The sequence below is a fragment of the Eremomyces bilateralis genome (assembly GCF_010015585.1).
Source record: "Eremomyces bilateralis CBS 781.70 unplaced genomic scaffold P152scaffold_23, whole genome shotgun sequence".
Classification (NCBI taxonomy): domain Eukaryota; kingdom Fungi; phylum Ascomycota; class Dothideomycetes; order Eremomycetales; family Eremomycetaceae; genus Eremomyces; species Eremomyces bilateralis.
Window position 1 is genome coordinate 30,577 of NW_022985089.1, and position 26,030 is coordinate 56,606.

Sequence of the window (26,030 nt, forward strand, 5' to 3'; positions counted from 1 at the left end):
AGAAGGACAGAGACGTCCAGAAACGGACCGTTTTTATATACTACCCTTATAATACTCTCCTTTGTTTAATAGACGCGGAAAATGGAAAGCGGCAGGAAGGAACTATATTGACAAGGCCATAAGGACACAAGGCAACCATCATGTAATTAGTCATCCTAGCTAGTTCCCCACATGGGCCTCGCAGAGAGGCCTGACGGGCGTATGAATCTCTCTCTCTCTCTCTCTCTCTCATTCAAGAAAGTATTCATCATATTTCGAACGGTTTTAAAACTCCTTGCCGTCCGAAACTACATCCTCATCATTCCTCTGCATTTGGCATTTCTCGTGGTCCTTTAGGTATGATCGCAGGTGTCGGATACTACCAAGATGTTTGGGACATAGCATAAGCTGACAGCCAAAACGGTCCTTTTCCTCCCTAAGTATACGTAAAGGAACTTCGTAGTACGAATCGATCTTGAGGTACGAAAAGAGCCGTAGTGCGGTTATGTTGATTATACGCATGTTATGAACGATCGACTCTGGGCCGTTTTGTAAACGAAGCTGGATTGGGAAGGGCTTTTTCTTGGTGGGGGAGATAGGGAGGTATTCGCCATCGGGACGCAATTTAGAAGTGATCTAAAATGGTTAATCAAGGCTTTTCTCAGCTTCCAGATGAGAGTACTAACTGTCATAACCTTGACATAACCTTTTCGCTGCGGAATCCAATCAAGAACAAGTACCCTATGGCAGAGTACAATGCTTGGAATATCCGGAAATACGACACCAAGCCCGGCGCATTCTGCTTCGCTTCGGAATGAATAAATCCTCCCTTCAACGCTGTTCCGTGGCCCCATTGCTGTCACTAAATAATGGCGATAATTTCGAGATAAAATAAAGCTGCGGGAACCGGTTAAAGACTCACTTCTCCATGTTATAAGGAATGGCCGATTTTAATCATCAGCTGGATGCATAAAGAGCACAGGTTTATGCAACAACGTTGCACAGCATAACCAACCGGTGAGTTATTAGATTTCTAGAGCGGGTAGAGATACTTAATGCATGTTGGCAATGTACCAGGCAGAGGAGAAGATTCCTAAAACCGAGACTTAAAAGCGAGTTCTCATGATTCTGAAAACTGCTCTCAGGTTCGAAACTGCTCCAGCTAAAAATAGAAACCTCCACAGTCGCCGCTTATCCAATACCATATAGTTGATTTTTCCAGTCTCTTTACAGTATTGTATCAGAACTCTGCATCGGAAATGACGTTGGGAAGTACCTATGATAGAGCTTGACCGGAAGAATCCTGGCGAGGAACCGGAGAATGCTCCCCGCTTCCTATTGCTGTTTTCAGATACACCGGAATGCGAGACTTCGACGATTGGACAGCGTAGGACGGCGCTCTCCAGATAGTACAGCTGATACTATCAATGCAATGATATAATTTCTTATAACTGTCTCATCCTCGCCTGCATTCTGGGTTCTGTTGGAAATCAGAGTTTATTACTTAGTCATCACACAAGATTCCTTTCCTTATTTTGTACCTTACGTAATCCTAGTTATATCTACCTTGCAAGGTTTTCTACCTTTCACAAATACAAGCATCTCATTCCATCTGTCGGAAAACCTATTGTTTCCGTGGTCGATTAACACGTTTAAACCAATCAACAGGTTCGCATCGTTCGATTGTACGTCTAAAATATTATCCGGAGCCATTTAAGACTTCTACGATCACTTAAATCCTCTACTACTTCGGTCCTAATTTGGCATAAACTCAACCAAGAAGAGCTCACACCAAGATGTCGCAGGACCAAAAATGGCCTTCGCTTGAAACGATCCGAAACGAACGCGGGAGGTCCCTGAATCAATGCATCATTGACACCTATAAAAACCAAGACGAATCAAATTGGAAGTCTCTTAATTTCTCCAGAAGATTGAAATGCTTTTATCTAGGTCGGAGGAGGGGCTTAAGGACAATCACTTTAGATGCTTCCAAAGGCCAAGCAGATTATGTTGCCGTCTCCTATCCTTGGCATCCATCTCCAGGCGAAAATGACTCACGAGGGGGATACTCACTCGAGAGCGGGGAACGCACTCAGGTTCGCGACATTGTTATCGATAGGATCATCGATTTCATCAAAGATACCGGAGAGATGATACCTTTTTGGGTGGACCAGCTCTCCATCAACCAAAAAGATGAAAGCAAGAAAATGGTTGCCGTCAATTCTATGGATCTTGTATATAAGAACTGTCTGTACGCTGTTGGGCTCCTTGCGGCTAATATCCAAACCCAACAAGAGATGGATCTTCTTGCGCGGTTCATGAACGGTGACTTTTCCCAACAGCAAACCTGGAAGCTTAGATTGCTAGCCCTCTTGTTCCGCATTGTTAGTGATCAATTCTGGGAAAGAGCTTGGATATTTCAAGAAGATTACATGGCTGGAATGAAAATGTGGCTCCTTATCCGTCATAAACCTGGTCTTCAGAAACCTTCTCATCTGGGGACTCTCCCAGAGGATATTAAGATCCAATCATTTGATTTTAAAGACAGGGCCACTAAGTTCTGTTTAAGATATCGCAAACACCCAAAGATCAATGCCTCTGCGAAAGAGTGGTGTAACACCATTCTCCAAAAGGCACCCAAATATTCTGCGCTTCACGACTATGGTTATGATGGCTATGGGAGCCGGAGCCAAAAATCCATGACGATCCGTATCCTAGAAGACTTGGGTAGTCGTGGCATCAGGCACCAAAAAGACCTTTTGCCAATTATTGCCAATGTCTGTGGCTATGACCGTCGCATTAGTACCAAAGACAACACATTCTCAAGTGTCAGTCTGAGCCTCATGACTCAACATCTACTAAATGGAGAAATTATTAGGAACGATATAAGGGGTAATACTGAAAAGGGTGTTTTCGATTTCCTAGCAGGCCAAGCCCTGAATATAGATGTTCCTGATTCCCTAGGTAGTGGAGCATCGACCTTTATTAAGCATTGCCGACTCTCGGTTATCAACCTTTCCCGAACTGGAATTCATGCTAGTGGGATTCTTTGGAAGTCTTACAAACGGATCCCACCATATAATCACTGGAATCGGTGGAGAGATCCAAAATTATATCTACTTGATTTCCTTCGCCGTGAAGGGCATCATCCACTTGCGGAAGATATTGAGAGAGTTTTCTTTCCAATAAATAGCACACCACCTGGATGGTCAGCTGGACGAGTGCAGGAAATCATGGCTGATCATATAGTCGATGAAGTCAAACAAGGGAAATCCCTCCGACTGGCACGTCCAGTTGGTGACGGTTCTCTAAAAAGAAGCCCCTACCGTGGTATCTTTACTTCAGATAACCCGGAAGACTCGGATACATATGTTTTCACATCTTGGGACCGGGCAGGGGAATATATACGACACGGTAGGAGTATGACGACTCCAGCCAATTTCGCCTTTTTAGAAGTCGAACATAACGGAACTCGATATAGAGCAACAAGATTAAGAACAAAACAGTGGGTAAATGGATTGTTCTTCTTCTCCGGGGAATCACTACATGAATTCGTTTTTCCATTGCCAGAGGCACTATTTGGTCGGCCATAAAAGAGTATTCATTCATAGGAGAGTGTTCTTAAGAGAGCAAGTAGGTGTATATAGGAGAGCGGGTGGCAGAGCACTTGATTTGCAATATTTCTTTCCGCTATAGCGGCCTGACCTTGGTGTTTATGCTCCGCCTTCTTATCTACGGCACTCTAGTGTCTACGACTTGATGACATCTACGACAATGATGGCCCTATTTCTCGGGTTCCGCAATTGAATGCTTGATAACTGTTCTTTCCATTATGGGGCTCAATTGAAAAAAGGTATGATTATCTCTGGTGGAATATGGTTTATAGCAAGCCACTCTGAGCGCTGGATGATTCGGAAATCAATACCAAACTTTCGCCCAATCTCCGTCATAGGGAAAAGAATTGTATATTCATCAGGAGACATCCAACCCTCCATTTGGACAATGCAGTTGTCGAACTGTATGGTCAGAGTGTGTGATTGAAATTTAGACGTATCAATCTCAGCCACGAACACATCACGGTATCTCGACGCTCTAAAGAGTGACGCTCGTCTCCGGGCATGTTCTATGATGATGGTTAAATAAGTATCTCGCTAGCTTTAACGAAATCACCCCTACCTCGGTTATCAAATAGAGAAATGAATGGGCTTGGCTCCAGTGATGTATCCTTCCCATCGAGATGCCTCCGCACCTTTGTTGGATTGAACCAATGACAGAAGTCCATCCAATACCTGCCCTTTGCCACAAATCCGATGTCTGGCTCATAATGAGTGAATGAATTCCTATGTTGGGCACGCCAAAGCCTCGGCCTTGGCCGATGACTAGAATTCATGATATGTCGAAGAGGCTGAAATGCAAACTGTCCGAGCTGGGGGCGAGCAGAACGAACCTGTGCATGAAAAAGGGGAAGCTGATGTTGCAAGGTTCTGTAGTATTAAACCAAACGAAAGATAAAGATGAAGCAAAAGTGAAGAGAAGGAGGAGAGAAATCCCTCCTATATAGTTTCTCGACTCTCTTGTGTACTCTAACCTCGCGTGTGCTGTCAATGGTTACACAACATACTTCATCTATAGTCAGGTCATAAGACCACCAACCTCCTCGCTTCTGGTATCGATCCCAAAGGAGTACAGCTCGACTTGTTACACGTACTGCATGTTGCTGACGCAGATTAATGTACCATCCAGACTAATGAACTTTGATTATGAACCATCAACGTCTATGTAGCTTTTGCTCACAGCTAGAGTAGTCAACCTGCTCCGACGAAAAGGAGTTGCGGAACTCATCCAAGTCTTCCCAGTTGAATATTACTAGGTCTGAGTCGAGCATATATAGAGGTCGAGCTCAACTCAGACGCCGGACTAAGGTATGTTGGAATACGCCACCGAGGCGTTGCAGCAGGCAGCAGCTCTTGGAAAACATTGGGAGAGCCACGGGTGCAGGGCATGCTCGCTCTTGGCGTTCCAACCCCCAAAGCATTCAACACAGAGCCCATCATCTCCATAATCACCAAATCAAAACACGTCCACTACGTCAATATGGTACGCTACCGAATATCTTTCTCGATTTATGCTGATCTTACTAGGGGCTTGAAATCTTGGAGGATAGCGAAGCATGGGAGCAGATGGACGATCTCCTTACATTTTCCCACACAAAGGTCATCCTCCGCGACGGCTCGCAGTATTTCTTTGCTATCACCGATCGCCGTTATTCTCCTTCCTCCAAGATCGATCCATCCACTCTCAAGCTTCATCCGATTCCAATCTCGCGGATCTGGCCAGTATTTCCAGCGAACTATACACGAGCGGCGAACCCCCTACCTCCAAATTCATATGTGAAACGGCCTCGCTTGCTCTATTATGGAGACAGCGAGGCATCGACGGATATAAGTCTGCTGCTACATGAAGCTCAAATTTACGAGGTTTTGGCGAAGTCCCCGCATCCAAACATTGTAAGATACCTGGGCCCAGCGGGTGACACAAAAAGCGAGACTCACAAATTGCCGATGTTTGCCCGCCCCCTTGCAAAGTACTCTGTAGATATCAACAATCAATAATTAATTCATCTGCCATGGTTTATACACGCTCTCAAGCTCAAAAGGCTTCTAAAAATGCCCAAAATCCCGGTCCTCACCATGATACTCCAAAAAAGTCCCGTGTTCGCGGCGAAATCGAGCATGAACGAGTGCGACGGAGACTATATGGTTTCGAGACGACGCCCTCGAACAATTCAATATTCCACCGTAACGGCATACCTAAATCATCCGGTTATCGAATTATAAAGTCTTCTCGAGGAAACCGACGAACTTGTGAAAAAGAAACACGCGGTCGGAAGCCAATCATCAGCCCTACGCAGCTCGCAATGCTCGATCAGTTGGTAGAAGAGATGGACTCTCAAGACAGAGAAATGACGTGGGAAACCCTCGCTACAGAGGCTGATATTGATTGCTCAGGACGTACGATACAAAGAGCAATGCAATCGCTTGATTACCATAAATGTATCGCTTGTCGAAAGGCCTGGGTTTCAAAGCAATTGGCTACTAAGCGTGTCGCATACGCGAAAAAGATGCTCGCCAAATACCCTACGCCAGAGCACTGGAAACACGTCAGATTTAGCGATGAAGTTCACTTTGGCCTTGGGCCCCAAGGCAAGACTTTGATTATCCGGAAACGAGGCCAACGGTATTGTTCAAAATGCATTCAACGCGTCGATGATCCCGATGAGGAAGATAAGAAGAAAGTCCACGCTTGGGCAGCCGTCGGGTACAATTTCAAAGGGCCACTCGTATTCTACGAGATCCCGAGCAATACAAACGGGAAGATGACGCAGGAGTGCTATCTTAACGATATCCTAAAGCCTGTCGTTGGCGGATGGCTCGTAAATGGAGACTATTTCGTGCTTGAGGAGGATCAGGATAGCGGTCACGCACCACCAAGATCTACGAAGACAAAGCCTTCCGCCGCCTCGAGGTGGAAAACGGAAGTAGGACTTCATTGTTTCTTTAATTGCGCAGGATCTCCGGAGCTCTCGATCATCGAGGACTGTTGGCAACCGATCAAAAGATATGTAAGGAAATACAGGCATTGGGAACCCGAGGAAACGGTACAATTAGCAAAAGAGGCATGGTACGAGCGTCTTAATCAGGAATGGATTAATAAACGGGTGCTTTCTATACCTGATCGGCTACGTAAAGTCATCGAGTCTGATGGGCAGCTTATTGGTTATGGCGGTGGAATGCCGGGCTAACCGCCACGCTTTTTATATATATACAAAAGCTATGGGTGCGAATAGCTTCAAACTTGCTTATATTCAAATTGAAATTAATTTAGTTACGTGGTTGTTGAGATATCCTATATTGTATACAAATTTGTATGGTGTGGTGGTGCCAAGCCCAATTATGAGTCTCGCTTTTTGTGTCACCCGCTGGGCTGGGGTGCGAAATCATGTCTTGGCATAAACCATCATGCCAAGATATGGAAAGCAAACCAATGGGAGGCAGTTGATAAGTTGATTTGAGACCAGGGGGTTCCATAGAAAGATGAACTGACCCTTTTGATTCCGTCCATTTTCAATATCCAGGGAAGGTTTTTTTGTGCCTGCCATCCTGCCTTCATCCCGCCTTTCATGCTATATACCCGTGACAGCCATCAATTCCTGACAGTTCCTAGATGGCCCCCCTTAAACGGCTGTTCTGCGAAGATGACGGCTAATTCCTACGCTCCAGCGCACGCAACCCGTCACACGCAGTTCGGGTTCGGACGCTTCTTAGGGCACATGCTTCGCAACCATACGCATAGCTTCGCAGCCGAAGATGTTTGGCACAGCTTTCTCCACACTCTTCTTTGCGTGTTTTTCTTACCACACGCTATTTGATGGCAGGCACTTGGTCACACGCATACTCTCGCACACTTCCAGCCCCACATCCCCTGACTCTGCACGACCGTTACCGTAGACCTTCCGCGTTTGCAGCTTTGTTGTTGTAGGCTCCCCTAACTGGTACGCCACTCACCGCACACTCTTGAGCTCACGCTCAGGAGCTGTTATCTAAGATTGTTCGTGGGCTAGGCTTTGGATTAAATTTCTTTTGCGTGTACATACATGTATGCTCACTTCCGAAGATACATATCTGAAAGCTTGTATTTCCAGGGAATTGGAAATGTAGATGAGGAAATTGATTCCTATTTTTAGAAACCTGCTAAATGGGTTCCCAAATTTAGGACCTATGTTCTCAGGAATCCGGAAAAGGGTCCCAGTGCGGATCCGACGCTAAATTTAGAACTACCAGTGTCTCCTTTTATGTCGCTCATCTCGCATTATAGTTTACGATACTAAAACTAACTCTCGGCTCGCTAAGGATGGCTCGATACGATCAGAAAAAGGCAAGACCTAAGCGCGATAGGACAAACGAGAATTTTAGAAAGGGAGTAAATGGATTCCTCCTGCGAGGGGAAAAACTTCGGCGGAAGTATCATGCCGACGTTTATATACTAGTACGTCGTGATCGGAAGCTCTATTCCTATGACTCAGGTAGTAAATGCTGGGTTCCAACTCAAGAGGAATTAGTAAGTTAATACCTTTAATAACTTATATGGATTAACTGTTTTCTAGGAAAACTACTACCCTCTACCAGTAAAGAGGTCGCCAGCATATTACCTACATGATACTTCAGATGTAACCAGATCAGAAGAGCAGACAAATCCATCTACTTAGTTAGCTCAATAATTTCAACCATTGCAAGTACAGGCACTCAATACTCTTCTCCTCCTCTCAGGATCTTCACTTAAACCTAATCGCACCAAACCACTCTACCGGATCAATCAATCACCATGCCAATCTTCGTGTCTTTACGCCGCTTAGTCCACGATTCTAGCATCTCCATTACCAATCCATACGTCGTTGACTTTTTCGACCGCCTCGCCGCCTCCTACAGTATGGTTGGCCACCTCGATACACTGCCTTCTACCATCCCTTCCGCGACGGCGTGGACTACACACGAACTACGCCGGAATTGAGAATTCCCAAATAGAGAGGAGAACTCGTACTGGACATGGGCCTGGTGATGATTCGAGATGCGGTAGTACGGGCCCTCGAGACAATGGATGGGATATAGGTCTTGCTTGGAGAGGATAATCCACGGGCATATAAGGTTCAGGAGCTGCCTATAGCGTGTAATTCGTGCCTGGATAGCTTCGATGACTCCATTTACTCCCCATCACCCCAGTTATAAAGCCGACTTATGATCTTAGTGGGTTACGCAATCCAAAGCATAGCTTGAATCGATTGATTACTTGAAGATAACCGAAGGGTAATATTCCCAAGTCACTGATCCAATCCTCCCTGATTGCGGCGCCCCAGCATATCTATGACAGCGTCGATACCGTGCATAAACCCTTTCTGAAGCCAGTACAATGACAGTGGATATAACCAAGAAGCTGTCACAACGTTCCCATTTTGCAGATGTCGCCCGCTAATGGCCATCGCTTGCGCGCCCAAGGCAAGGTACATGGCTGCGCTGACTCTGTGCCTGTGCTCATGCCGGTCCCGAGTTCCATTCACTTCCGCTTCCGTACATGGCATAAGTGTTTCCCGCCAAATCGTCTTCACCTGACGTTTCACTTCCGGATCATATTCCCATAAATCCGGCTCGAGCAAGATACAATGGGTCTCCCCTTTGACGACTAGCTTGGCGAGTATCTGTCCGTTCGATTCGTGTATGCCGGTAATATAGGCATCGTTCTACAGCATAAGTAGCTGCTCAAAGCTCTTTGGGGTTTCTCTCTTACCCTTGCCTGCAAGAGCTCTGTCCCTGCACTAATGTCTTGCTCATACTCGGGGGGGGTAGTGTCCGCTAATTTCCATCTGCCGCTGTCCTCAACGTACCACCTGCCCATTTTCAGTCAGGTGTAAAATGTGGTAAATATCTTCGTTGCGTAAAATATCAGAAGTAAAGATTTGTCTGAATTTCTTCCAAAGGTGAGGTACCGCTTCTATTTAAGAAACGACATTTAAGGCGTCCCAAGATTCAGCGGTTAGGGATGAGGAAATAAAAGATTCTTCTATATTTCCAGCTCCGGAGGTGTGAAATATCCTAGAGGACAGAACTGGGTGGTTATCTAGTGAGCGTGTCTGCGACGGGTTGCAGATTCAGTGTGAGAAAACGATGGCACCACCGGCCCGCAAGAAATCACGATGTTGCAAAGTTCGTCTTTTCTATTATGACAATCCCTTATGAGCATTTTGCAAAATACCATTCTGCACTTCGCCAACTCTATGATTTCACTGGGGAGTATATGAAAGAGACAGATAGCTCCAAAGTGAAGTCGACAGCATGACCCGATCAGATCTCAGAGAGCACTGAAACCACTTTGGGGAGAAAACGACGTTTGCTGATAAGAAACAGTTGCGTTATGCCATGTCATTTTCAATATGTTTGAGCCCAAGGATCTGCTTGAGCAATAGTATTGACGTGGCCTCATAGGTTCTGTATCAACAATCATGAAAGTATCAACTGACAGATGCTGCGGCGTCAGGCGTATGGCACTTGTTCACATCGGTAGCATTCTCTTCCTCTTCCTTGCTTTCCAAGTAGTTCAGCCAGACCCAGCCACTGATATGCCTTGGTCTCTCCTCATTCCGATGTAGATGCCGGTATGCTTGAAAAAACTCCTCTGCAGCTTCCTGACCAATCTGAATCTGAGAGCTCTTTTGGTTCTCATCTATCATCACCGTCACAAAAGGCCCTCCTGTCCACTTTTGGTTTAACAAATAACGGTGCGGGCTATGATCGTACTGAAAGTAAGCCCAAATCTTGTGGGTACGATCAAAGAGAAGGATTCTTTTGCCAACAACAATATCGATGATCTATTCAAGACTTAGAATGATGTACTCTGCGGTGGTCGATACTTACATATAGTTCTTTTGGAAATCCAGGTACACCCTCATCGAGGATTCGTTCCACTTCAGACGGAGCCATGCGTTTCTGCCCCAAAAATCCGTACTGTAGTGTGCTCGTCGGCAAAAATGGTCGATAGAGGTAGAAAGACGCCTTTCCTAAACGAACCAGTGTTTGGATACTTGAAGGACGTGAGACCTTGAGTAGTCGTTATTGTCCGGTTTTATATCGGAGGAGCACATTGGCTGCACAAGCATCGGGGTACTCGGGAGACAAATGCCAGCGGTATTGGGTGTATAGCACTGATTCACGTTTGTATGTGCTTTATTATTTTAGCCAGAGCCAGAAGATCTCGTCTTCTCTCTTGACCCATCCACAGGAAGCCACATTCTCGGCATTATAGGAAACAAAGCAATGGCTACGGTATGGGAAAGACGACTGAGACAGGGACTAGCTCGGGCCTTAAGAAACTTCGGGACAGTTCAGTGCTCCACGCTGCCGATGTCGATCACTGAGACCATTACCGTGAAGATAGTGACGCGGGGTAGAGAACAGTAGGTGGCTCTTCACTGAAATTTCGATCTACCTCATGGACTGAGAATCAAGACTTGCCTGAGGAGGGGCGGCTTCTAATGACAGGATCGTTCAGGACCGCACTGTTGTTCGCAGAACCGTTATGTGGGATGAGAGTAGTACATTTACATTCATATTGAATGATATCTGAATGGAAGGACTGCTAAGGCCGGGGCCTGATAGTCGCAGGCTGCGGTGTCATAAGGACAGTACCAGCGTGTGACTCTGGCATTGGCAATTTCCTGCTCTTCGGTTGGTTGTAATTTTGCCGCTCTCCGACTAAGCTCTCGGTAGAGCTGTTGCTGTCTTTTTGAATGAAACGTAGCATATTGGTTGCCACCACTATAGTCGAAAGTACAGTCAAAACGGTGAACTGAGTCTACGACGAGTTAGTTGAATATTGGACCGTCATTCATACACCTACAGAACTGGCGATCTGGAACCAGAAATCAATCTGTTCAACTATGCCAAGTCTATTCATACGTCCTCGAGATACGGATATCCCTACCCATAACGCGGATACCACTATACCAGCAATTGGGCTAGCTAGAAACGGCCAGTAGACGTGATGCGCCATCTGTAGTATACATGCTCTGAACCATGAAAACAGTGCAAGGACGGCAAAACTGGAAACGTGAGACGTAAGCCGAAGTGGCTGATTCCGCAATAACCTATGAGTGTTAACAGCAGCTTGTAGGGAACCTGCTTAACTCACGAGAATGTCCATGCGACGACCGCAGCCATCGCCAAAAGGATTACCGCCCACCATCGCCATCCAAAACCTTTAAGCCGGTTCACTAGGTCGCGAATCGGCCGTCGCCGTTCACTGACGTCCGGTTCGTGCACTTCCGGAATCGACCGACGCCATTCATTGACCTCTGGTTCGTGTACAATGTCGCGACTCGACTGGAATAATTGAAAGGCCAGAACGCTTGCGCTTCGAAGTTTTTCTGCCACTTCAAAGTCTTGGGCGATACCTGCCACACCCAGCGTGGCAGTAACAATGCAAAAGAAAATTCGTAGAGAAAATATGACCTTGACCTCTGTGCTCTTCAAGGACTTGGAGAAAATAATAAGGACGCAATCAAGTAATAGGAGTGCGCTGCCCACTGCATGCAGCACAGCTAATGCAGTCCGTTGCTGCGGAATGGTCTGATACGGATCCATTGGGCAAGGCAAAACATGTCTGGAATAAACCCTCACTTACCTGAGCGACCGATCGCATTTAATACCTGCGAGATTTCCATACTACGAAAGATGAAAGCGTTTGGCAGTATCAGGGAGAGTTATCGCACTGTCGCTCATGGGCTCCCGGTGGAGAGCGTGGTGGCATGGATTGAGCCACATTGCGGCGGCCGGCAGAATCATTAGCCTTCGCCGATCGGTGATGGTGGTGACCCATGGCCATATGGTTTAATGTAGTGCCATAGGTGTGTGATATGCAATCCAATCAGGATGTGGACCGCTTAGAGCCCCTGGGGGCTCTAAGCGGTCCACATCCTGATTGGACTCCTTCATATTTCCGTTCTGTGAAATAGAGCATGGCCTACGAGCCTTCTCATCATCAACTTCTCGCTCCTTCATGCTGCAAACAAAATGAGTGTGAGAAAACGACGGCACCGCCGGGCCCCAACACTGCCCATTTCAATGCTTGCCTTTACTCTTATGACAAACCCTTATGAACATTTTGCAAATCAGCTTTCTGTACTTCGCCAACTCCATGATTTCACCGGGGAGATTTTGGAAGAGACAGGTAGCTCCCAAAGAAACTCAAGAACATGCCTCGATGCGGTCTCAGGGAGCACTGGAACCAACCTTGACGAGAGAACCATATTTGCTGATCATACAAAGACGATATCACCCGCAAAATCAGCCCTGTTCATAAGCAAAAACGCTAGCAGGCTTTCGGAGAGAGAGCAGGATTTCCTCCGCGAAGTACTCGAGAAGGAGGGTCATGTTCGGTCTTTTTACAAGAAACCTCATGACATAACTTTTCTCCAAAGCAGAGAAGACCCAAGAGTCGTGGACTTTGGGGCCATCTTTGGATCTGAGCATAGGATTCCGAAGGGCGACTCGAGGGACGGGCCGAAAAGTGACTCGGAGGACAACTCGGAGGATAGAGAGAAGGTGGGTAGCCAATCCCTAACCTCATTGAAGGCATGCTTCGCAACCAGAAATTTGGCAGTAGCGTACCACGCTGCGAAGACGGCCGCAGGAGATGCTGCGAGAAAGGCCGCACAATCGAAGGGATGGTCGAAAGTGGATACAGACAAGGCTGCAGAAAAAGCGATGAAAGACGTGTCAGCAAGAACATATGTTGAGAACAGCCCACGGTTCTTGGACAAGGTGTTAGCACGAAAGGGCATTACGAACGGCGAGAAGCTCATCACACTTGAAAAGACCACCAAAACCAAAGGGATATCGTTGGTCGTCTGCCATATTCCAGGTATGCGCGATATCACAGTCAAATCGGTCGAACTTATTGGAGAATGCTTAACAACCCCACTGTGCGCGGGAGTCTTGGATTTGGCGAGATCGTTAGATGAGACGTTTGAAAAGTATCAAAACAACTACGATCAAAGCATCAGTAAGGTGCTAGGACAGAACGAGGAAAGCTGTTCAGGAAAGTAATGTTCCAGATTGTCCCAACTCACTACTAACTCGTCAGCAGCTAATGCAAGTGCCGAGTCCCTTCATCAGGACAATTCTCCACTTTATCCGTCGCAATTCCGCCATCGACTTTTCGGACGGCACGATAACTCCATTCAAACAGACAATGGGCTAGCTGGAGGGACAACCGAATTCGGCAATGGATTCATGGAGGGAAACCAGCCTACTCAAGGGGAAGGTAATTATATGAGGGAATGATTGTTTTCTCTCACTGACTTGAAGTAGGCATCTCTAACATACTCGATCCTGGTAATATCGATTGGACCTTCGAACAGGGACTGTTCTTAGATCCACCAACGGATTGGTTGCTTTCGGATGCTCTCATTGCATGAGTAGGGCTACTACTCCGGGGGTCCAGAGGACCTTTTCATTCGGAGCGATGTAGAAGACGTCCAACCTGGCCATATTCTCCGACTGGTTTTTGATACCGATTGTACCTTGTTGTTGAGTGCCGACCGGGACGAACAAGGTGAAATCGGTGGTACTAAGCCCATTCGATGTCGAGTTAGAGCGCACCAATGTGATCCCCTTCCTGAAATCCTGTCAAGGTCAGCGACGTACATAAGAACGGAGGAAAGATCGTACAATCGGAAGCTTGCTCTGACATGCAGCTTTAATATCTTTTAAAGTAGTCTTGTTGGCCAGATCCAGGTTTTTGCATCCATCCATAGCTTGATCGGTAATCCAGGTGGCATTCTCATCAACCCATGCCTGCAACTCGTCCAGCAGCGGCACCACATCCTCATCGAGTGTGTAGCGAGACAAGCGTTGTTCCGTCATATGTGACGTATGTGTCAGGGTCTCTGAATCGAGGGAAGATAAATAGTCGCTGAGCAATGTCAGTTCGTCTCCTGCATATGGAGGTTCGGGATGGTTTCCATGCTGCGCCATGTGGGATCGGCCTGCAGAAAAGTGAGTGGAGTAGCACGTGCGGTCCTAAAATCGGTCCAGCGTTCGAGATCCTTGGCACTCCACGTTAGTTTTTGCACTTCGAAATTGCGGGGGCTTAAATTACTCGAAATTGATCCCATGTTATTATATAAAACTAGAAACTGTGCGGCCTCTCCTTTATCGGAGCGAGTCATAATATTCTATGGTCTTCTGACATCATGGCACTTGTTTGTGCTGCTGGTTTCCGGTGTGCAACGATTGCGCGATTGGGAGGTTCCATCGAGCGAGCATGTACGGTGTAGCTCGCTGAATCTTCATGTTGCGATGGAGCCGATTGCCATATAAGAATGCCGAATCCTTAGTCTCTATGTTGCCAGGGAGGAAAATCTGAGACCCCAACCGTAGTGTTCACCCAGCCGTTCTAGGGACACGGCAAAGATGGTGAATAGTGAGTCTCATCTACGATGTCTAGCTGTCCAATTGTTAATGCACAGATTTAGGACGGTTCTCATATCATCAGAATTTATTCTTGATAGCTTGCCTTCTGGAGAGGAACAGCTTCCTTTTCCAAACCGGGGATCAGAGGTCTTTCAATGATGTTCTCCGTCGAAAAGCGGCGGACTGGGAACCAAAGATAGGGAATGACACATTGGCCTGGAAGAAAAGGGACCAAAAAAATAATACAACTTGGGAGAAGATTGCACTTGCACTTACCGGAGGAAATTACGGGTTCCGAACGATTTCCTTAAAGGATCTGCGCATGCAACTGGCCTTCATCCTCTTGGAGATACAACGGATCTCTACCGATTTCGACATTCGAATAGAGAGAAGGGAACGAACTCAAAATCTCGACGCGCAGGAAACCCTACTCCTTCTTGGGGTCAGTCTTGGTATCAGGCCGCTTCGACTAGATCCACCTAATTTCTGGTCTTTTAAGGGTCTCGATGAGTTGGCTAAGCTTCTTGCTCAGTCTCCGGTATTTCTGGATGGCATCTCGGCGTGCGACCTGGAACAAGCAATAACATCGCTTGAACTGCTCTTCAGAACTTTAGACTCCCAATCTCACGAAGCAGGCCTAAATGTTCCGATGTCCCTAGGAAAGCGGCGATCCGATAGCGATCTTCATCGTATCTCCAAGAAACTGCGAGAGGACACGGGGATATGAGAGCTTGGGTGCGAGGCAATAAGCATAAGGCAGAAATGGGAGGAGAGAAAGGGTTACTTGTGTCTAGGGAGAGCTAAGGGGTAAGGTAATGACCTCCTTGTACATAGCAACTTTTCTGTTTTAAATTGAAGGTAGTCAGCTTCTCCATTTTCGAATGTGTTTCACATGAATAAGTCACCCGTTCTCCTATGCCCACCGCGGCTGACGTATCATCTTTCCTTTCTTCCGTACCTAGGACATTTAGAATATATATATATCACCGGGAAGTCTTGACGCATTTAGATGCATGCGCCAACACCGTCTCATTTTACTTAACATGCCACCATTGGGAGAAAATGGGGAAACAGTGCCCCGCTGGACGGGTGAAAATATAAATTGAATGAAGTTGCACACTGAACTGGTCTTCTCTTTAATCAAGTCCTTTCTATATCCCAATATCTGTGAATTTTGAACGTTCGCTTTCATCTAGAAATTTCTTTCCCACTCCGATTCAAAATGGCGACCAACCATCATGAGCTGTGCCGGGAAACTATCACAGATCCAAGGTACTCAGGTTTACCCGCTCTGTGATTACGGTCGATAACATTCATAATAGTTCTACTTACTCCTTTATCTGTATTTTCCCTCGTTGTTTGAAGGTCTTTCACAGTAAAAGTGATTGGAAGCGACACCTGGCCTCGAATCACTATTGGCTCGAGCGGTGGCTCTGCGGCGACTGCGATACTCCACTTTCCTCCTTCTACGACGAGGCCTCACTACATAATCACCTTAAGGAGAAACACAGCTACAATGATGAGGCAAAGAGGGTTGAAAAGGCTGAACAAGGCCACCTGGGACAAAAACGGGAGTGGTGTGGTCTATGTAAGGCGGTTGTCGACATAGAGCCGAAAGGCGGCATAAGTGAGCATGTTTCATCTGAACATATTTCCAAGAAAGAGAATCTGGCGGCTTGGATGTGTTTCGCAGAGCGAAAAACGAAGGAAGAATTGCTCATGGAACACAGTGAGGGAGAATCATACTGTTCTGCATGTGGGAGCAATCTTTGGCAGTGGCTCAATGTAGCACGATAGATGCAGATAACAGAATGTTAAATCTATGCCAGAAGTGTTGGTGCTCGACTTCAAAATCGTTCAGGGAGGAAAGTCCAAATAGGATCAGAACGCCGACAAAGCCTAGCCCCTTAGCCGGGCATATGTTTTGCCGAGCGACACAGACCATCCAATTGGGCGTGGAACAGCCTCAACAGGCAACAGCCTTGTAGTGCCTTCATGCCCCACCGACTAACGCCACAAGCAGATGTGAATTCGTCGTCGTAAAAAACTGCTGTCCATCATCACGTGACACTGTCATTGTGAGGGTATAAGAACATAGCAATTTTCCTGCTTCTCAACTGTGTTGTCTAGGCTGGTTAAATTCTAATCCCTACACAAACATGGCATTAGTCGGTATCCGTGCCCCATGGCCGCCCCACAACCAGAGGTTGTGGGGCGGCCATGGGGCACGGATACTGTCCTCTTTTGTACCAGTTGTGGGAGTATACTGGATCGGCATTCTCCTGAAAAAACGACGATCACTTGTAATGTTTGCCATAGCCTGAATAAAAGTGAGCTTGATTCAATCCACGTTCTGTTTTCACTGCTAAGCTTAAGTGTAGATAACTGGCCCACCTCTGTTACAACTAAATCCAAACCTGATGCTTTCCCGTCGGCTCTCCTGCAAAAGCGGAGTGTGGTAAATCAAACGATGAATTTGGAAGATGCACAAACTTGGCCGTCGACGTCTCAATCATGCCCCTCCTGTAATAATCCGACGATGTGGTTCAAAGACGTTCAATTACGTAGTGCAGACGAAGGGACCACAATCTTTTACCATTGTCCCAGATGCAATCACAGGTATGAAAGACTGCAAATCTCCCTTAAGCTATAATGTTCTAATATTTCAAAGATACAATTCCGATAATTGATGTCGGCTTCGGTGTTGGATCAGCCACTAGGACCATGCTCTGCTAGGACGCCTGCTATTATGGCAATTGTGGTACCGAGACACCGTCGCCCAGGACACTCTGGCTCCCAGGACACCTGAGAGACGGGGACACATATTATACTAAGACACCCGATGCACTATGACGTCTCCAGTACCAGGACACAGCAGGAGACACCAGATAAACATGGCTGCGCTAGGATTGTGAGAACGTCAGATTTGCCGTGCCAGCATGGCTGGGCTGATAATGGGTCACTTGTGGGTGAGGCCAAAAATGACTCAGAAGTCCGCGCAGTGGGCAGTCTGCATGGTAGGCAGTCCGCAGGAACTCTCTCAGGTATCCGAAAACATATACGCTGATATCGGGCGTGGTCAGTAATGGACTCCCGAAGTCCGCAGATCCCGATTTTGGGAAACCTGACAATTAGGTTCCCAAATCTGGGATCCAAGTCCTCGAGGTCCCCAAAAAGGGCACTCTATCTTGATTGGCCAACTACCATGACATCAAATCGTGACAATTGGTGCCTACCTCCACCAGGTACTAGCTCCCATTGGACTTTGCGCCGTGCGGACTAGTTACGGGTAGCTTAGGGAAATTCGCACGTTCCCGTGTGGCGGATCCGCTTATGCGGGACGAGCCTTAGCACTATTCTAGCTCCCGTACGAGCGCTTAGCCCGTATATACAATAGGATAATAATCTATAGTCTCGTGCGGCCGATCCATCAACGCGGGACGAGCCTTAGGCTCTCGCATGGCGCAGGTTCCCGTGTGGCCGAAAAAATCCACGCTCGCGTGCGGGCGCTTCGCCCGTATCGACAAGCAAGCCAATGGTTCGGGCGGCAGATTGTGCCGTGCGGCGGATCCGCTCATGTGGACGAGCCTTAGCACTATTCCATCTCCCGTGCGAGCGCTTAGCCCGCGTACACAATAGGACAAACCAAGCCACAGTCTCGTGCCGTCGTGCGGCGGATCCGCTCATGCGGACGAGCCTTAGCACTATTCCAGCTCCCGTACGAGCGCTTAGCCCATGTACACAATAGGAGAAAACAAGCCACAGTCTCGCGTCGTCGTGCGGCGAATTCTTCGACATGGGCTGAGCCATGCTCTCGGCGGATCGAGCGCCAAGACTGTCCTAGTCCTATTGTGTACGCGGACTAAGCGCTCGTACGGGAGCTGGAATAGTGCTTTTTGAAGTAAGTGATTGTATTCTTGTCTTGAGTACAGGCCGGCGAGATGCCTATATGTATATGCATTCCCAACTCTGTTGCATGTTTCATCCACCGTGATATCTAACGGGAGAAGTGCACCATACTTTGCAGGTACAAAGCCCGCACGGCCCCCGTCATTTCAGGCACTTTGGTGTCTAACGCGATTGGTTGAATAAACAGCAGAAACCAGTGGCGATGAATATCAGACTGCGGATGAAGAGAGCGATGCCAAGATTTTAGAACATGGAAATTGGAAGAGCAGAGGAATAAGCCACATGATAACGACTAAGAGGGCACTTCTCTTAGGAATTTCTGGATTCGATAGACTGATAATAAGCAAAATTCACTCCGACACTGATTCTGAAAACGAGCTGCCTCTGCTGAACGCTGTTCAGTGCGGGGTCCCAAAGTCCGGAAAGCGGTGGCATTCCTGCCGCAGCTTCGAGCTCGGCAGAAACTATAGAGATCCGTCCCCGTGGGCGCGTCTTGAGGTCACTGTAGATATGCTGTGATCGCACCGAAAGAAATAGGATATACTGAGGGTTCAGCATTGCTGTAGGGTTGAGCTTTGAACGAGCTGTTGGTCGTCCGCAAACTTACGCCCATCCAGAGCGCGATATCTCTAGTCTACAGGCCATTAAAGCGTGGATAAGCGCATCATCTGCTCAGAGCAACTCATCATCCGCCTGAAGGGATCGACCTGTCTTACGCTTCCTACGGGCGGGTTGGTGCGTCCTTGCGCGTTTCGTCGGCAGATTCGTTGGCATTGCAAGCTCGTCCATCGATGTTTCGGATTCTTCGTGTACAGTGTTACCCGCGAAGAGCTCGTTCTGCGTAGACTGGCTGGTTGACGTGAAGGAGGTTAAGTAAGCTTCGGCTACGGCAATTTCAGGCTCATCCTCAGCATCAGCTCTCTCATTCGCACGCGCAATGAATTCTCCTCTTGTTTCCTTCGCCAAATCTTGCAGATTCCGGAAGCCACGCAGGCCTTGCCGGCAACTATCCGGATTATCGGTCAAAGCAAACGCCCTCGCCTGGGTTGTATAGTACTCGGGCTGCCCGTCCTGCTCTACCGGTTCGGTCGGATGCATCGTATACAACTGCAATGTGCCGGTCCCGCTGTGGTAGGTCGACCCGAATGCGTAGGCATTTCCGTCACACTCAGGCTCGTCCAGTCCGTACGACTGCATCTTGTGCATGCCGCGGGCTCCACACGCGAGATCCTGCGTGATCTGGCGCTTGGCCTCTGACGCCTTCCCGTCTGGCCCCTTCGCTTCTAGGAAGAAGTTTGGAAGTGCCGGCCTGTGTCGCTGGCTCGTGGGGATGATGTATGGTGCAAGGTCATCCCGCACTTCGGAGCGGATCTGCGTTGGGCGAGAGCCATTGTAGTAGTCTGGTTTTGCGTTCGAAATGCGGTCGCCGAGTGGCTTGAGGTTATTGAACAACTGATTGTAGCCGGATGGTATGTTGGCCTTGCCTCTGATGATCGGGAAGACTTGGCTCATTACTTCAGCTTCGGTCATGGCCTCTTCGTTCTTCAGCTGGAATTCCTCGAAGGCCCCATCGGAGAACTGAGAGGGTGATAAAGATGGCCTAGGTTGTGCCAGCCGCTCTTGTATGTCCTCCCAGTTGTTTGGTTTGGGTCCTCGGTTGTATGGATATATCCCCTTATCAATAAGTGCCTGCTCAAAGGCCGGACCTTTTGACGAGATTGACGTCGCCCGCGTGTTCGAGTTCACCGTGCTAGACCGGTCGGTACCCTTGTCGGATAGAGCACGTCCTGAGCTCATCTTGACTTGTGCTTCCTGTTCTGGGTACTGAGATAATTAGCACCACTTCTCTATTGCATTGACAGGACTAACTCCTCGGATATCGCGAAGGTCTGGACCACCACGTCGGGCAAAGCGCTTGAGCTGTTTGACGAGATCGCCTTTAACGACAGACTCTGCTCGCTGTTTCGAGGTAATAGGCCGGACTGCCCGTCGATTGAACTCTCGAAGAGCGCGACGACAGAGGGGCACCCGCGAAAGATTGTCCCAGAACTCTGGTGGCGTCTTGCTGCGTGATCGTCGTAACCGTTTTTGGCATTTGGTAGGCGGTTGAGGTTGCAGTTCTGGCTCTGCCGTCGGCGCTGCTTCAGTTGTCCGTTTCCGTTTTCGAACTTGAGACTTTAACTCCTGTGCTAGATGCATCATTGATCATGAACGAGATGGAGCGAAGGTTACATAGATATAAGTTATGCAGACACTCTTGTAAGCGCTGTGAAATGCGGAGGAGGGTGGGGTCTCGTTGGTTGGAGCGCGTGCTTGGCAGCAATGACTCACAAAGTCACGATAACATCGCATCGATTGGCGGTCATTGCTGCTACCTGAGACTCCCAACATGGAAATGGGATTGTCGATCAGCGTGCCGAAGTCAGCGCATTTAATTCCTCTTCTCATATATTCTGTCCACGCTTGCAAGCTGCGTTGGCAAGCTAGTAGACTTTCTACGCTGCGCTACTCAACCATGTTTTTGCTCTCTTTTCCGTCATGAAGCCTATTGTTGTCCGGAACAAGTACCAATTGGACCTCCGGCTGGGCGGCGGCTCTTATGGCGAAGTGTATCAATGTTAGTACAGATCAGAGGATATTTTAAGGGAAACCTAATCGATATCGCAGGTCACAACATCCAAACAGGACAAGAAGTCGCTTTAAAGCTCGAGTATAACCAAATAAGTCCTTCACACCTTGAGAATGAAGTCGAAATCTACAATGAACTCGCCGGTGTGCCGGGCATCCCTCAGGTATACTGGCATGGATACGAATGCGAGTTCAGGGTGATGGCATTTGAGCTTCTCGGACCAAATCTAGAGAACCTCTTCAACTACTGTAGTCGGAGGTTCTCGCTGAAGACAGTGCTGATGCTGGCGGATCAGCTTATCCCTCGATTCCAGTGCATTCATTCCAAAGGGTACATCCACAGGGATGTCAAACCGGACAATCTGCTCATGGGCGACGGCAAGCAAGGAAATACAGTCTACATGACTGATATTGGCCTGGCCAAGGAAATTGAAGGCGGAGATCGGCAAAGCTATCCTGTGGTTGGGACACTGCGGTACGCCAGCATCAACGCACACTTAGGGAAAGGTAAGACTAGCACGTTTGAAAGAATGACGCATCTGACGTGGCAATCTAGAGCAATCCCCTCATGATGACATAGAATCACTTGGATATGTCTTCCTTTATTTTCTTCGGGGTTCTCTCCCGTGGCAGAGCCTGAAGGCCAAATCACCGGAGAAAGAGACAATGATCTTGGAGAGAAAACAGCATGTGCAAGAGGACGATCTCTTCGATGGTGTTCCAGAGGAATTCAAGAAGTATTTCGAGCACGTCCGGTCCGGGGAGAAACTCGACTACAGCTATTTGCTCCGCTTGTTCCGCAATCTGTTCCGCCGTAAGGGCTTCGAGTATGATTATGTCTTCGACTGGACTATACTAAAGTTTCTAGAAGAACCTGAAGGGAAACAGAAGAGCAGTTAATATTTTCAAGGAATGTGCAGTGTGAGAAGGCGAGAGCAACCATTGCCAAGCTGGTTAAGAAAAGCTACGCAGTATGCACCCAAGAACCCTCCCGCTTTAGCTTATTCCCCCTTTCCTTCCTAACTTTAGCAATCCATGCCTCCACCCTGGCAACAGCGCTCCCTGGGGATTGCCTATTTTCCAACAGAAGTGAGAGAACCTCTGCTGGGCTGAACTCCGACTCGGGCACTCGACTAGCAAAGTTTTTGGCATGTCGCTCGACGGCTTCGTTATCGTTTCCATCTGATCCTTTAAAAACGATGCGGAATAGTTGGCAAATAATGTCTTTATCGGCCAGCCGGAACTGGATCTTCCAGTCCACGCGGCCGGGACGAATGAGTGCGTCGTCCAGTCGTTCGATGTAATTGGTTGTCATGATGAGCACCCGGCCTTCTTGCGACCCTACTCCATCAAGAGCGTTGAGCAGCCCGGACAGCGTTACTTCCTTCCCCTGCTTTTCCGAAAGGCTTGACATAGGATTAGGGTGTTCCGTTTCCTTGTCTTGCGATCGGCTTTGGCTGGCTACGTCTACGTCTTCCAGGAGGATCACGCAGTGTTGCGGCAACTGGGCGAACAACATGTTTAGAGTACGGTCGTCGACGCTCGCCAGGTTCAGAATGTAAATGTCCAGGTCGAAATGCCCCGCAATCGACAGACTAAGGCTGGATTTGCCAGTTCCGGGCGGTCCGTACAGCAAGTAGCCCCGTCGATAAGGGATGCCGCGCTTGGTGTACCATTCCCGCGTATCCGGGTCAAGGAAGCTCGAGATATCGCTCAAAAGGGCTTCTTTCTCCTTGTCCTCGTGGAGGACGGTCGATATCTGTCGGATGCATCGCGCCTTGGACTGCTCCCACCTCCCGCTTCGAACTTCAAATATTAGCGTTTGGCCCTGGAGATCGTCCAGGTACCTCTGACGACATTCCTCCAATAGATCCTTCAGAATGCGTGAAGACCACCCGAGGCACGAAATCGAGACTTCTTCTCTGTCTCGGAAGAGATCTCCTTTCTTCTCCATACGGCGGTACACGAGCGGGTAGTTCTTGTACCAGAATCGAAGTTCTCCATTCCAAGGCGCATATTGTAGAGGCTTCTTCACTGAGCCGTTTGCACCCGGACCGTAGCCTTTCTTCAGGTCGATGTTGACAAGGAACGAGCGGCTATCTTTGGCAAATGGCTGGTTTGACACCCAGGCGAGAACCATTTCGTGCACCTCGCTGTTGCATGAGACGTGGACGGTCGAAGCTGCTGATTGTAAGGAAGCTTGAATGACCTTTTCGAGAAAATGGACTGACAAAAAGATTTCTGCACCCAGTTCGATATGTCTTGATAGCCACGTTTGTATAAGAACACAAGAAATCCACAGAGGCAAACCAAAGGAACGACTGCATCTAAGTTGATCCCCGTGTATCGTTGGATGACAGGGGAGATACGAGACAAGCCTGGGAAGAACAATTCCAGGACTGACACCTGTCCTTGTGGGAGCGGTTGGAATGGTGAGCTACTGGCCATATTGATGACGGATATAGAGAAAGGCAGAATTAGTTATAAACACTTCTTTCGGTGCCCGATTTGAAGTAAGGACTGGTAACTCAGCTTTCCATTCCCTTTTGTTCCCGTATTTATATCCAAGCATAAGTCGAGAGCATTATGATCGTCATGTCGGAGTGCCGACCAGCCCCTTCGCATATGAAGATATCCCTATTTTCGCATCAATCCGACATGTTGGTAACGATAAGCTAGTGAAGCTTATCTTCCATTGGCTGTGAGTATACCGTGAGGCTTGAGGCGTTAGTTCTCTAACACGTTGAAAAGCTTGTGCCGAATCATCACGCGACTGACTTAACAGCGTGCTTCTTCCATATGCGGAGGGCGCATTATAGGTAGTACTAGTGAAACGGGATGAAATGAAACGGGATAAAATGAAACGGAATGATATGAAACAGAATGAAATGAAATAGAATGAAATGGAATAGAATGACATAGAACGATATAGAACGATAAAATATAAATACTGCACACTGGAATGGTGCAATATGAAGGACCAATCAGCATGGAACACGTAGACAAACCCACATAGAGGGGCTGATAAAGTATTTCATTTTACACCATTTCATATCATTTCAGTTTCTTCCATTTCGCGTGCTCAGCTCTTTTTGAAATTATGGATCAGAACATGGCACCAGTCCTTGTCCACTCTAACGCACAGATCGAAAAGTTCATCAACAAGATCAACAAGAAAGTGACGCAATTAAAAATTAACGATCTAACGCGGGGCGACCAAGATCTTTTGCGAAACCGGCTCAAAATCGTTTGGGCGGAGCCAAACGACCATGATGGCTCGGCAACAAAATGGCGAAAGGCTCGGGCCCATCGTGCGTACAAGGAAATTCAAGACGAAAGCGATCATTTACTTCTTGTTGTGGTGTTGGTCATCGCGCCAACAGAAATCGCTAAAACAAGTTTCGACGTCGTCCTGGACTACCTGCTCCGCCTGGAAACTTACAACCCATATCGTCTGCAATTGAGTGCAGGTACAAAGAGGTTCTTTGAGTCAATGGCCGCAGAACAGGGTTTTGCTAGCAACCGTCGCTACCTCAGTTTAATACAGTCTTTATTCCCTCAAAGTTTGTGGTCTTATTTTTCCACAAAAAGATATAAAGCTGACTTGAACAGGCGAAGAACTGAGACGTGAGTCATGTAGATCTTCTTAGCAGAGATACACTATTGATCTAATACTGCAGAAATACAACTGGCATACACGAACATACCGCTCGAGAACATTGATAAATTGTTCTACATAATGCGGAAAGGAATCGAAACAAGTAAACAATGGAATTCAGAGAGGGAGCGGGGCGAGAAAACCTCCAGTTTCGTGACCGGCCTAATACCCACCGGTGACAAAGATTGCTGCTTCACTATCACGATCGGCCGTGAAGATATAATGCGAGGTCTCCTGCAGCTCGGGCTCACACAACTTAAGCTCGAGTGAATTTGAACTCGCAGCTGCCCAATACTTCACAAGAATGCCATGGAGGAACATAAAACGACCTCTCCGTATCACTAGCCCATCCCTCTTCACGGATCGTAACCCAGTCTTTCTCACGAACTCTCACGAATCCGTTTTTGAAGGATATCCATTTTGCAGACTGTCCGCCCTCATACAGTCCATCTCCCCGACACCATAAATTATAAATTGTCTAGTCGTTTATGTTAGCTGTGAGCTAAAGGAATGGAGATTAGTCTAACCGTTTGCCCTTTTGCTTGCTCCTCTTCTTGCGTCACTGTCTGCACTGTCTGCTCCTCAGTCATGTACTCTGCTTTTGTTTTGCTGGGCCAAATATTGGCCTAGGGTCAGTTAGATCAGATCACGTATAGAATTTGATTTCCTCACCAAATGTCGAAATGGAGGAATCTCCACTCTCCACTTAGAGGATGAGCGGATATGAGAGATGAGTAGGCTTAGGGAGAGGTGCTCAAATTGCTGGAAGATGCCTTATTCTATGCGCATATGCCGTTTTCCGCACTGTAAGAGGAAGTGGAACCAGTGAAGTTGTC

General features: G+C 47.7%; 15 protein-coding genes across 15 annotated transcripts; 7 read left to right on the top strand and 8 right to left on the bottom strand.

Moving 5' to 3' along the window:
- Nucleotides 1-77: 77 nt before the first annotated feature.
- P152DRAFT_153203 (uncharacterized protein) lies at nt 78-1,044 on the bottom strand. Its single transcript, XM_033673946.1, has 2 exons — nt 666-1,044; nt 78-615 (listed from the first exon to the last, which is right to left on the bottom strand). The coding sequence occupies exons 1-2, from the start codon at nt 831-833 to the stop codon at nt 265-267; spliced, it is 519 nt and encodes a 172-aa protein (XP_033531208.1). The 5' UTR covers nt 834-1,044; the 3' UTR covers nt 78-264.
- A 3,877-nt stretch (nt 1,045-4,921) lies between these two features.
- Nucleotides 4,922-5,605, top strand: P152DRAFT_441374 (uncharacterized protein). The gene is made up of 2 exons (XM_033677701.1): nt 4,922-5,076; nt 5,121-5,605. Exons 1-2 carry the CDS (start codon nt 4,981-4,983, stop codon nt 5,589-5,591), a joined length of 567 nt encoding a protein of 188 aa, XP_033531209.1. The 5' UTR covers nt 4,922-4,980; the 3' UTR covers nt 5,592-5,605.
- On the top strand, nt 5,588-6,781 carry P152DRAFT_461262 (uncharacterized protein; the record flags this gene model as incomplete). Its single annotated transcript, XM_033680085.1, has 1 exon — nt 5,588-6,781. The coding sequence occupies exon 1, from the start codon at nt 5,897-5,899 to the stop codon at nt 6,779-6,781; it is 885 nt and encodes a 294-aa protein (XP_033531210.1). The 5' UTR covers nt 5,588-5,896.
- Nucleotides 6,782-7,877: 1,096 nt separating this feature from the next.
- P152DRAFT_461266 (uncharacterized protein) lies at nt 7,878-8,691 on the top strand. Its single transcript, XM_033680086.1, has 2 exons — nt 7,878-8,097; nt 8,144-8,691. Exon 2 carries the CDS (start codon nt 8,362-8,364, stop codon nt 8,545-8,547), a length of 186 nt encoding a protein of 61 aa, XP_033531211.1. The 5' UTR covers nt 7,878-8,097; nt 8,144-8,361; the 3' UTR covers nt 8,548-8,691.
- A 163-nt stretch (nt 8,692-8,854) lies between these two features.
- P152DRAFT_516531 (uncharacterized protein) lies at nt 8,855-9,511 on the bottom strand (the record flags this gene model as incomplete). Its single annotated transcript, XM_033682953.1, has 2 exons — nt 9,319-9,511; nt 8,855-9,271 (listed from the first exon to the last, which is right to left on the bottom strand). The coding sequence occupies exons 1-2, from the start codon at nt 9,424-9,426 to the stop codon at nt 8,855-8,857; spliced, it is 525 nt and encodes a 174-aa protein (XP_033531212.1). The 5' UTR covers nt 9,427-9,511.
- A 1,652-nt stretch (nt 9,512-11,163) lies between these two features.
- Nucleotides 11,164-12,167, bottom strand: P152DRAFT_516532 (uncharacterized protein; the record flags this gene model as incomplete). The annotated part of the gene is made up of 3 exons (XM_033682954.1): nt 11,164-11,379; nt 11,425-11,671; nt 11,716-12,167. The coding sequence occupies 3 exons, from the start codon at nt 12,165-12,167 to the stop codon at nt 11,164-11,166; spliced, it is 915 nt and encodes a 304-aa protein (XP_033531213.1).
- A 1,356-nt stretch (nt 12,168-13,523) lies between these two features.
- On the bottom strand, nt 13,524-14,656 carry P152DRAFT_484456 (uncharacterized protein). The gene is made up of 2 exons (XM_033682007.1): nt 14,256-14,656; nt 13,524-14,210 (listed from the first exon to the last, which is right to left on the bottom strand). The coding sequence occupies exons 1-2, from the start codon at nt 14,559-14,561 to the stop codon at nt 13,992-13,994; spliced, it is 525 nt and encodes a 174-aa protein (XP_033531214.1). The 5' UTR covers nt 14,562-14,656; the 3' UTR covers nt 13,524-13,991.
- A 124-nt stretch (nt 14,657-14,780) lies between these two features.
- Nucleotides 14,781-15,769, top strand: P152DRAFT_153304 (uncharacterized protein). The gene is made up of 2 exons (XM_033673947.1): nt 14,781-15,009; nt 15,062-15,769. The coding sequence occupies exons 1-2, from the start codon at nt 15,000-15,002 to the stop codon at nt 15,724-15,726; spliced, it is 675 nt and encodes a 224-aa protein (XP_033531215.1). The 5' UTR covers nt 14,781-14,999; the 3' UTR covers nt 15,727-15,769.
- Nucleotides 15,770-17,184: 1,415 nt separating this feature from the next.
- P152DRAFT_402921 (DNA-directed RNA polymerase I polypeptide) lies at nt 17,185-17,652 on the top strand (the record flags this gene model as incomplete). Its single annotated transcript, XM_033676678.1, has 2 exons — nt 17,185-17,329; nt 17,381-17,652. The coding sequence occupies 2 exons, from the start codon at nt 17,185-17,187 to the stop codon at nt 17,650-17,652; spliced, it is 417 nt and encodes a 138-aa protein (XP_033531216.1).
- A 2,183-nt stretch (nt 17,653-19,835) lies between these two features.
- On the bottom strand, nt 19,836-21,095 carry P152DRAFT_383747 (uncharacterized protein; the record flags this gene model as incomplete). The annotated part of the gene is made up of 2 exons (XM_033675789.1): nt 19,836-20,732; nt 20,778-21,095. Coding segments are annotated over 2 exons (1,215 nt in total), but the record flags the coding sequence as incomplete, so codon positions are not given.
- A 351-nt stretch (nt 21,096-21,446) lies between these two features.
- On the top strand, nt 21,447-22,436 carry P152DRAFT_402971 (casein kinase-like protein I isoform epsilon; the record flags this gene model as incomplete). The annotated part of the gene is made up of 3 exons (XM_033676683.1): nt 21,447-21,525; nt 21,576-22,043; nt 22,093-22,436. 3 exons carry the CDS (start codon nt 21,447-21,449, stop codon nt 22,434-22,436), a joined length of 891 nt encoding a protein of 296 aa, XP_033531218.1.
- Nucleotides 22,255-24,272, bottom strand: P152DRAFT_461271 (mitochondrial chaperone BCS1). The gene is made up of 3 exons (XM_033680087.1): nt 24,248-24,272; nt 23,768-24,173; nt 22,255-23,717 (listed from the first exon to the last, which is right to left on the bottom strand). Exons 2-3 carry the CDS (start codon nt 23,982-23,984, stop codon nt 22,501-22,503), a joined length of 1,434 nt encoding a protein of 477 aa, XP_033531219.1. The 5' UTR covers nt 23,985-24,173; nt 24,248-24,272; the 3' UTR covers nt 22,255-22,500.
- P152DRAFT_153438 (uncharacterized protein) lies at nt 23,997-24,546 on the bottom strand. The gene has a single exon (XM_033673948.1). The coding sequence runs from the start codon at nt 24,454-24,456 to the stop codon at nt 24,130-24,132; it is 327 nt and encodes a 108-aa protein (XP_033531220.1). The 5' UTR covers nt 24,457-24,546; the 3' UTR covers nt 23,997-24,129.
- Nucleotides 24,522-25,333, top strand: P152DRAFT_153642 (uncharacterized protein). Its single transcript, XM_033673950.1, has one exon. The coding sequence runs from the start codon at nt 24,637-24,639 to the stop codon at nt 25,165-25,167; it is 531 nt and encodes a 176-aa protein (XP_033531221.1). The 5' UTR covers nt 24,522-24,636; the 3' UTR covers nt 25,168-25,333.
- P152DRAFT_461273 (uncharacterized protein) lies at nt 25,207-25,821 on the bottom strand. The gene is made up of 2 exons (XM_033680088.1): nt 25,722-25,821; nt 25,207-25,672 (listed from the first exon to the last, which is right to left on the bottom strand). The coding sequence occupies exons 1-2, from the start codon at nt 25,782-25,784 to the stop codon at nt 25,451-25,453; spliced, it is 285 nt and encodes a 94-aa protein (XP_033531222.1). The 5' UTR covers nt 25,785-25,821; the 3' UTR covers nt 25,207-25,450.
- Nucleotides 25,822-26,030: the final 209 nt, after the last annotated feature.

Coding starts and splice junctions, on each gene's coding strand:
- P152DRAFT_153203 (XM_033673946.1), bottom strand. CDS start 833: ATGGGGCCACGGAACAGCGTTGAAGGGAGGATTTATTCATTCCGAAGC. Junction 616..665: donor GTTATGTCAAGGTTATGACA/GTTAGTACTCTC, acceptor TAACCATTTTAG/ATCACTTCTAAATTGCGTCC.
- P152DRAFT_441374 (XM_033677701.1), top strand. CDS start 4,981: ATGCTCGCTCTTGGCGTTCCAACCCCCAAAGCATTCAACACAGAGCCC. Junction 5,077..5,120: donor ACGTCCACTACGTCAATATG/GTACGCTACCGA, acceptor TGATCTTACTAG/GGGCTTGAAATCTTGGAGGA.
- P152DRAFT_461266 (XM_033680086.1), top strand. CDS start 8,362: ATGCCAATCTTCGTGTCTTTACGCCGCTTAGTCCACGATTCTAGCATC.
- P152DRAFT_484456 (XM_033682007.1), bottom strand. CDS start 14,561: ATGGCGCAGCATGGAAACCATCCCGAACCTCCATATGCAGGAGACGAA. Junction 14,211..14,255: donor GTCAGAGCAAGCTTCCGATT/GTACGATCTTTC, acceptor TGACCTTGACAG/GATTTCAGGAAGGGGATCAC.
- P152DRAFT_461271 (XM_033680087.1), bottom strand. CDS start 23,984: ATGGCCAGTAGCTCACCATTCCAACCGCTCCCACAAGGACAGGTGTCA. Junction 23,718..23,767: donor CTGGGTGCAGAAATCTTTTT/GTCAGTCCATTT, acceptor TACAATCAGCAG/CTTCGACCGTCCACGTCTCA.
- P152DRAFT_153438 (XM_033673948.1), bottom strand. CDS start 24,456: ATGTCATTCTATTCCATTTCATTCTATTTCATTTCATTCTGTTTCATA.
- P152DRAFT_153642 (XM_033673950.1), top strand. CDS start 24,637: ATGGATCAGAACATGGCACCAGTCCTTGTCCACTCTAACGCACAGATC.
- P152DRAFT_461273 (XM_033680088.1), bottom strand. CDS start 25,784: ATGACTGAGGAGCAGACAGTGCAGACAGTGACGCAAGAAGAGGAGCAA. Junction 25,673..25,721: donor AGCAAGCAAAAGGGCAAACG/GTTAGACTAATC, acceptor ATAAACGACTAG/ACAATTTATAATTTATGGTG.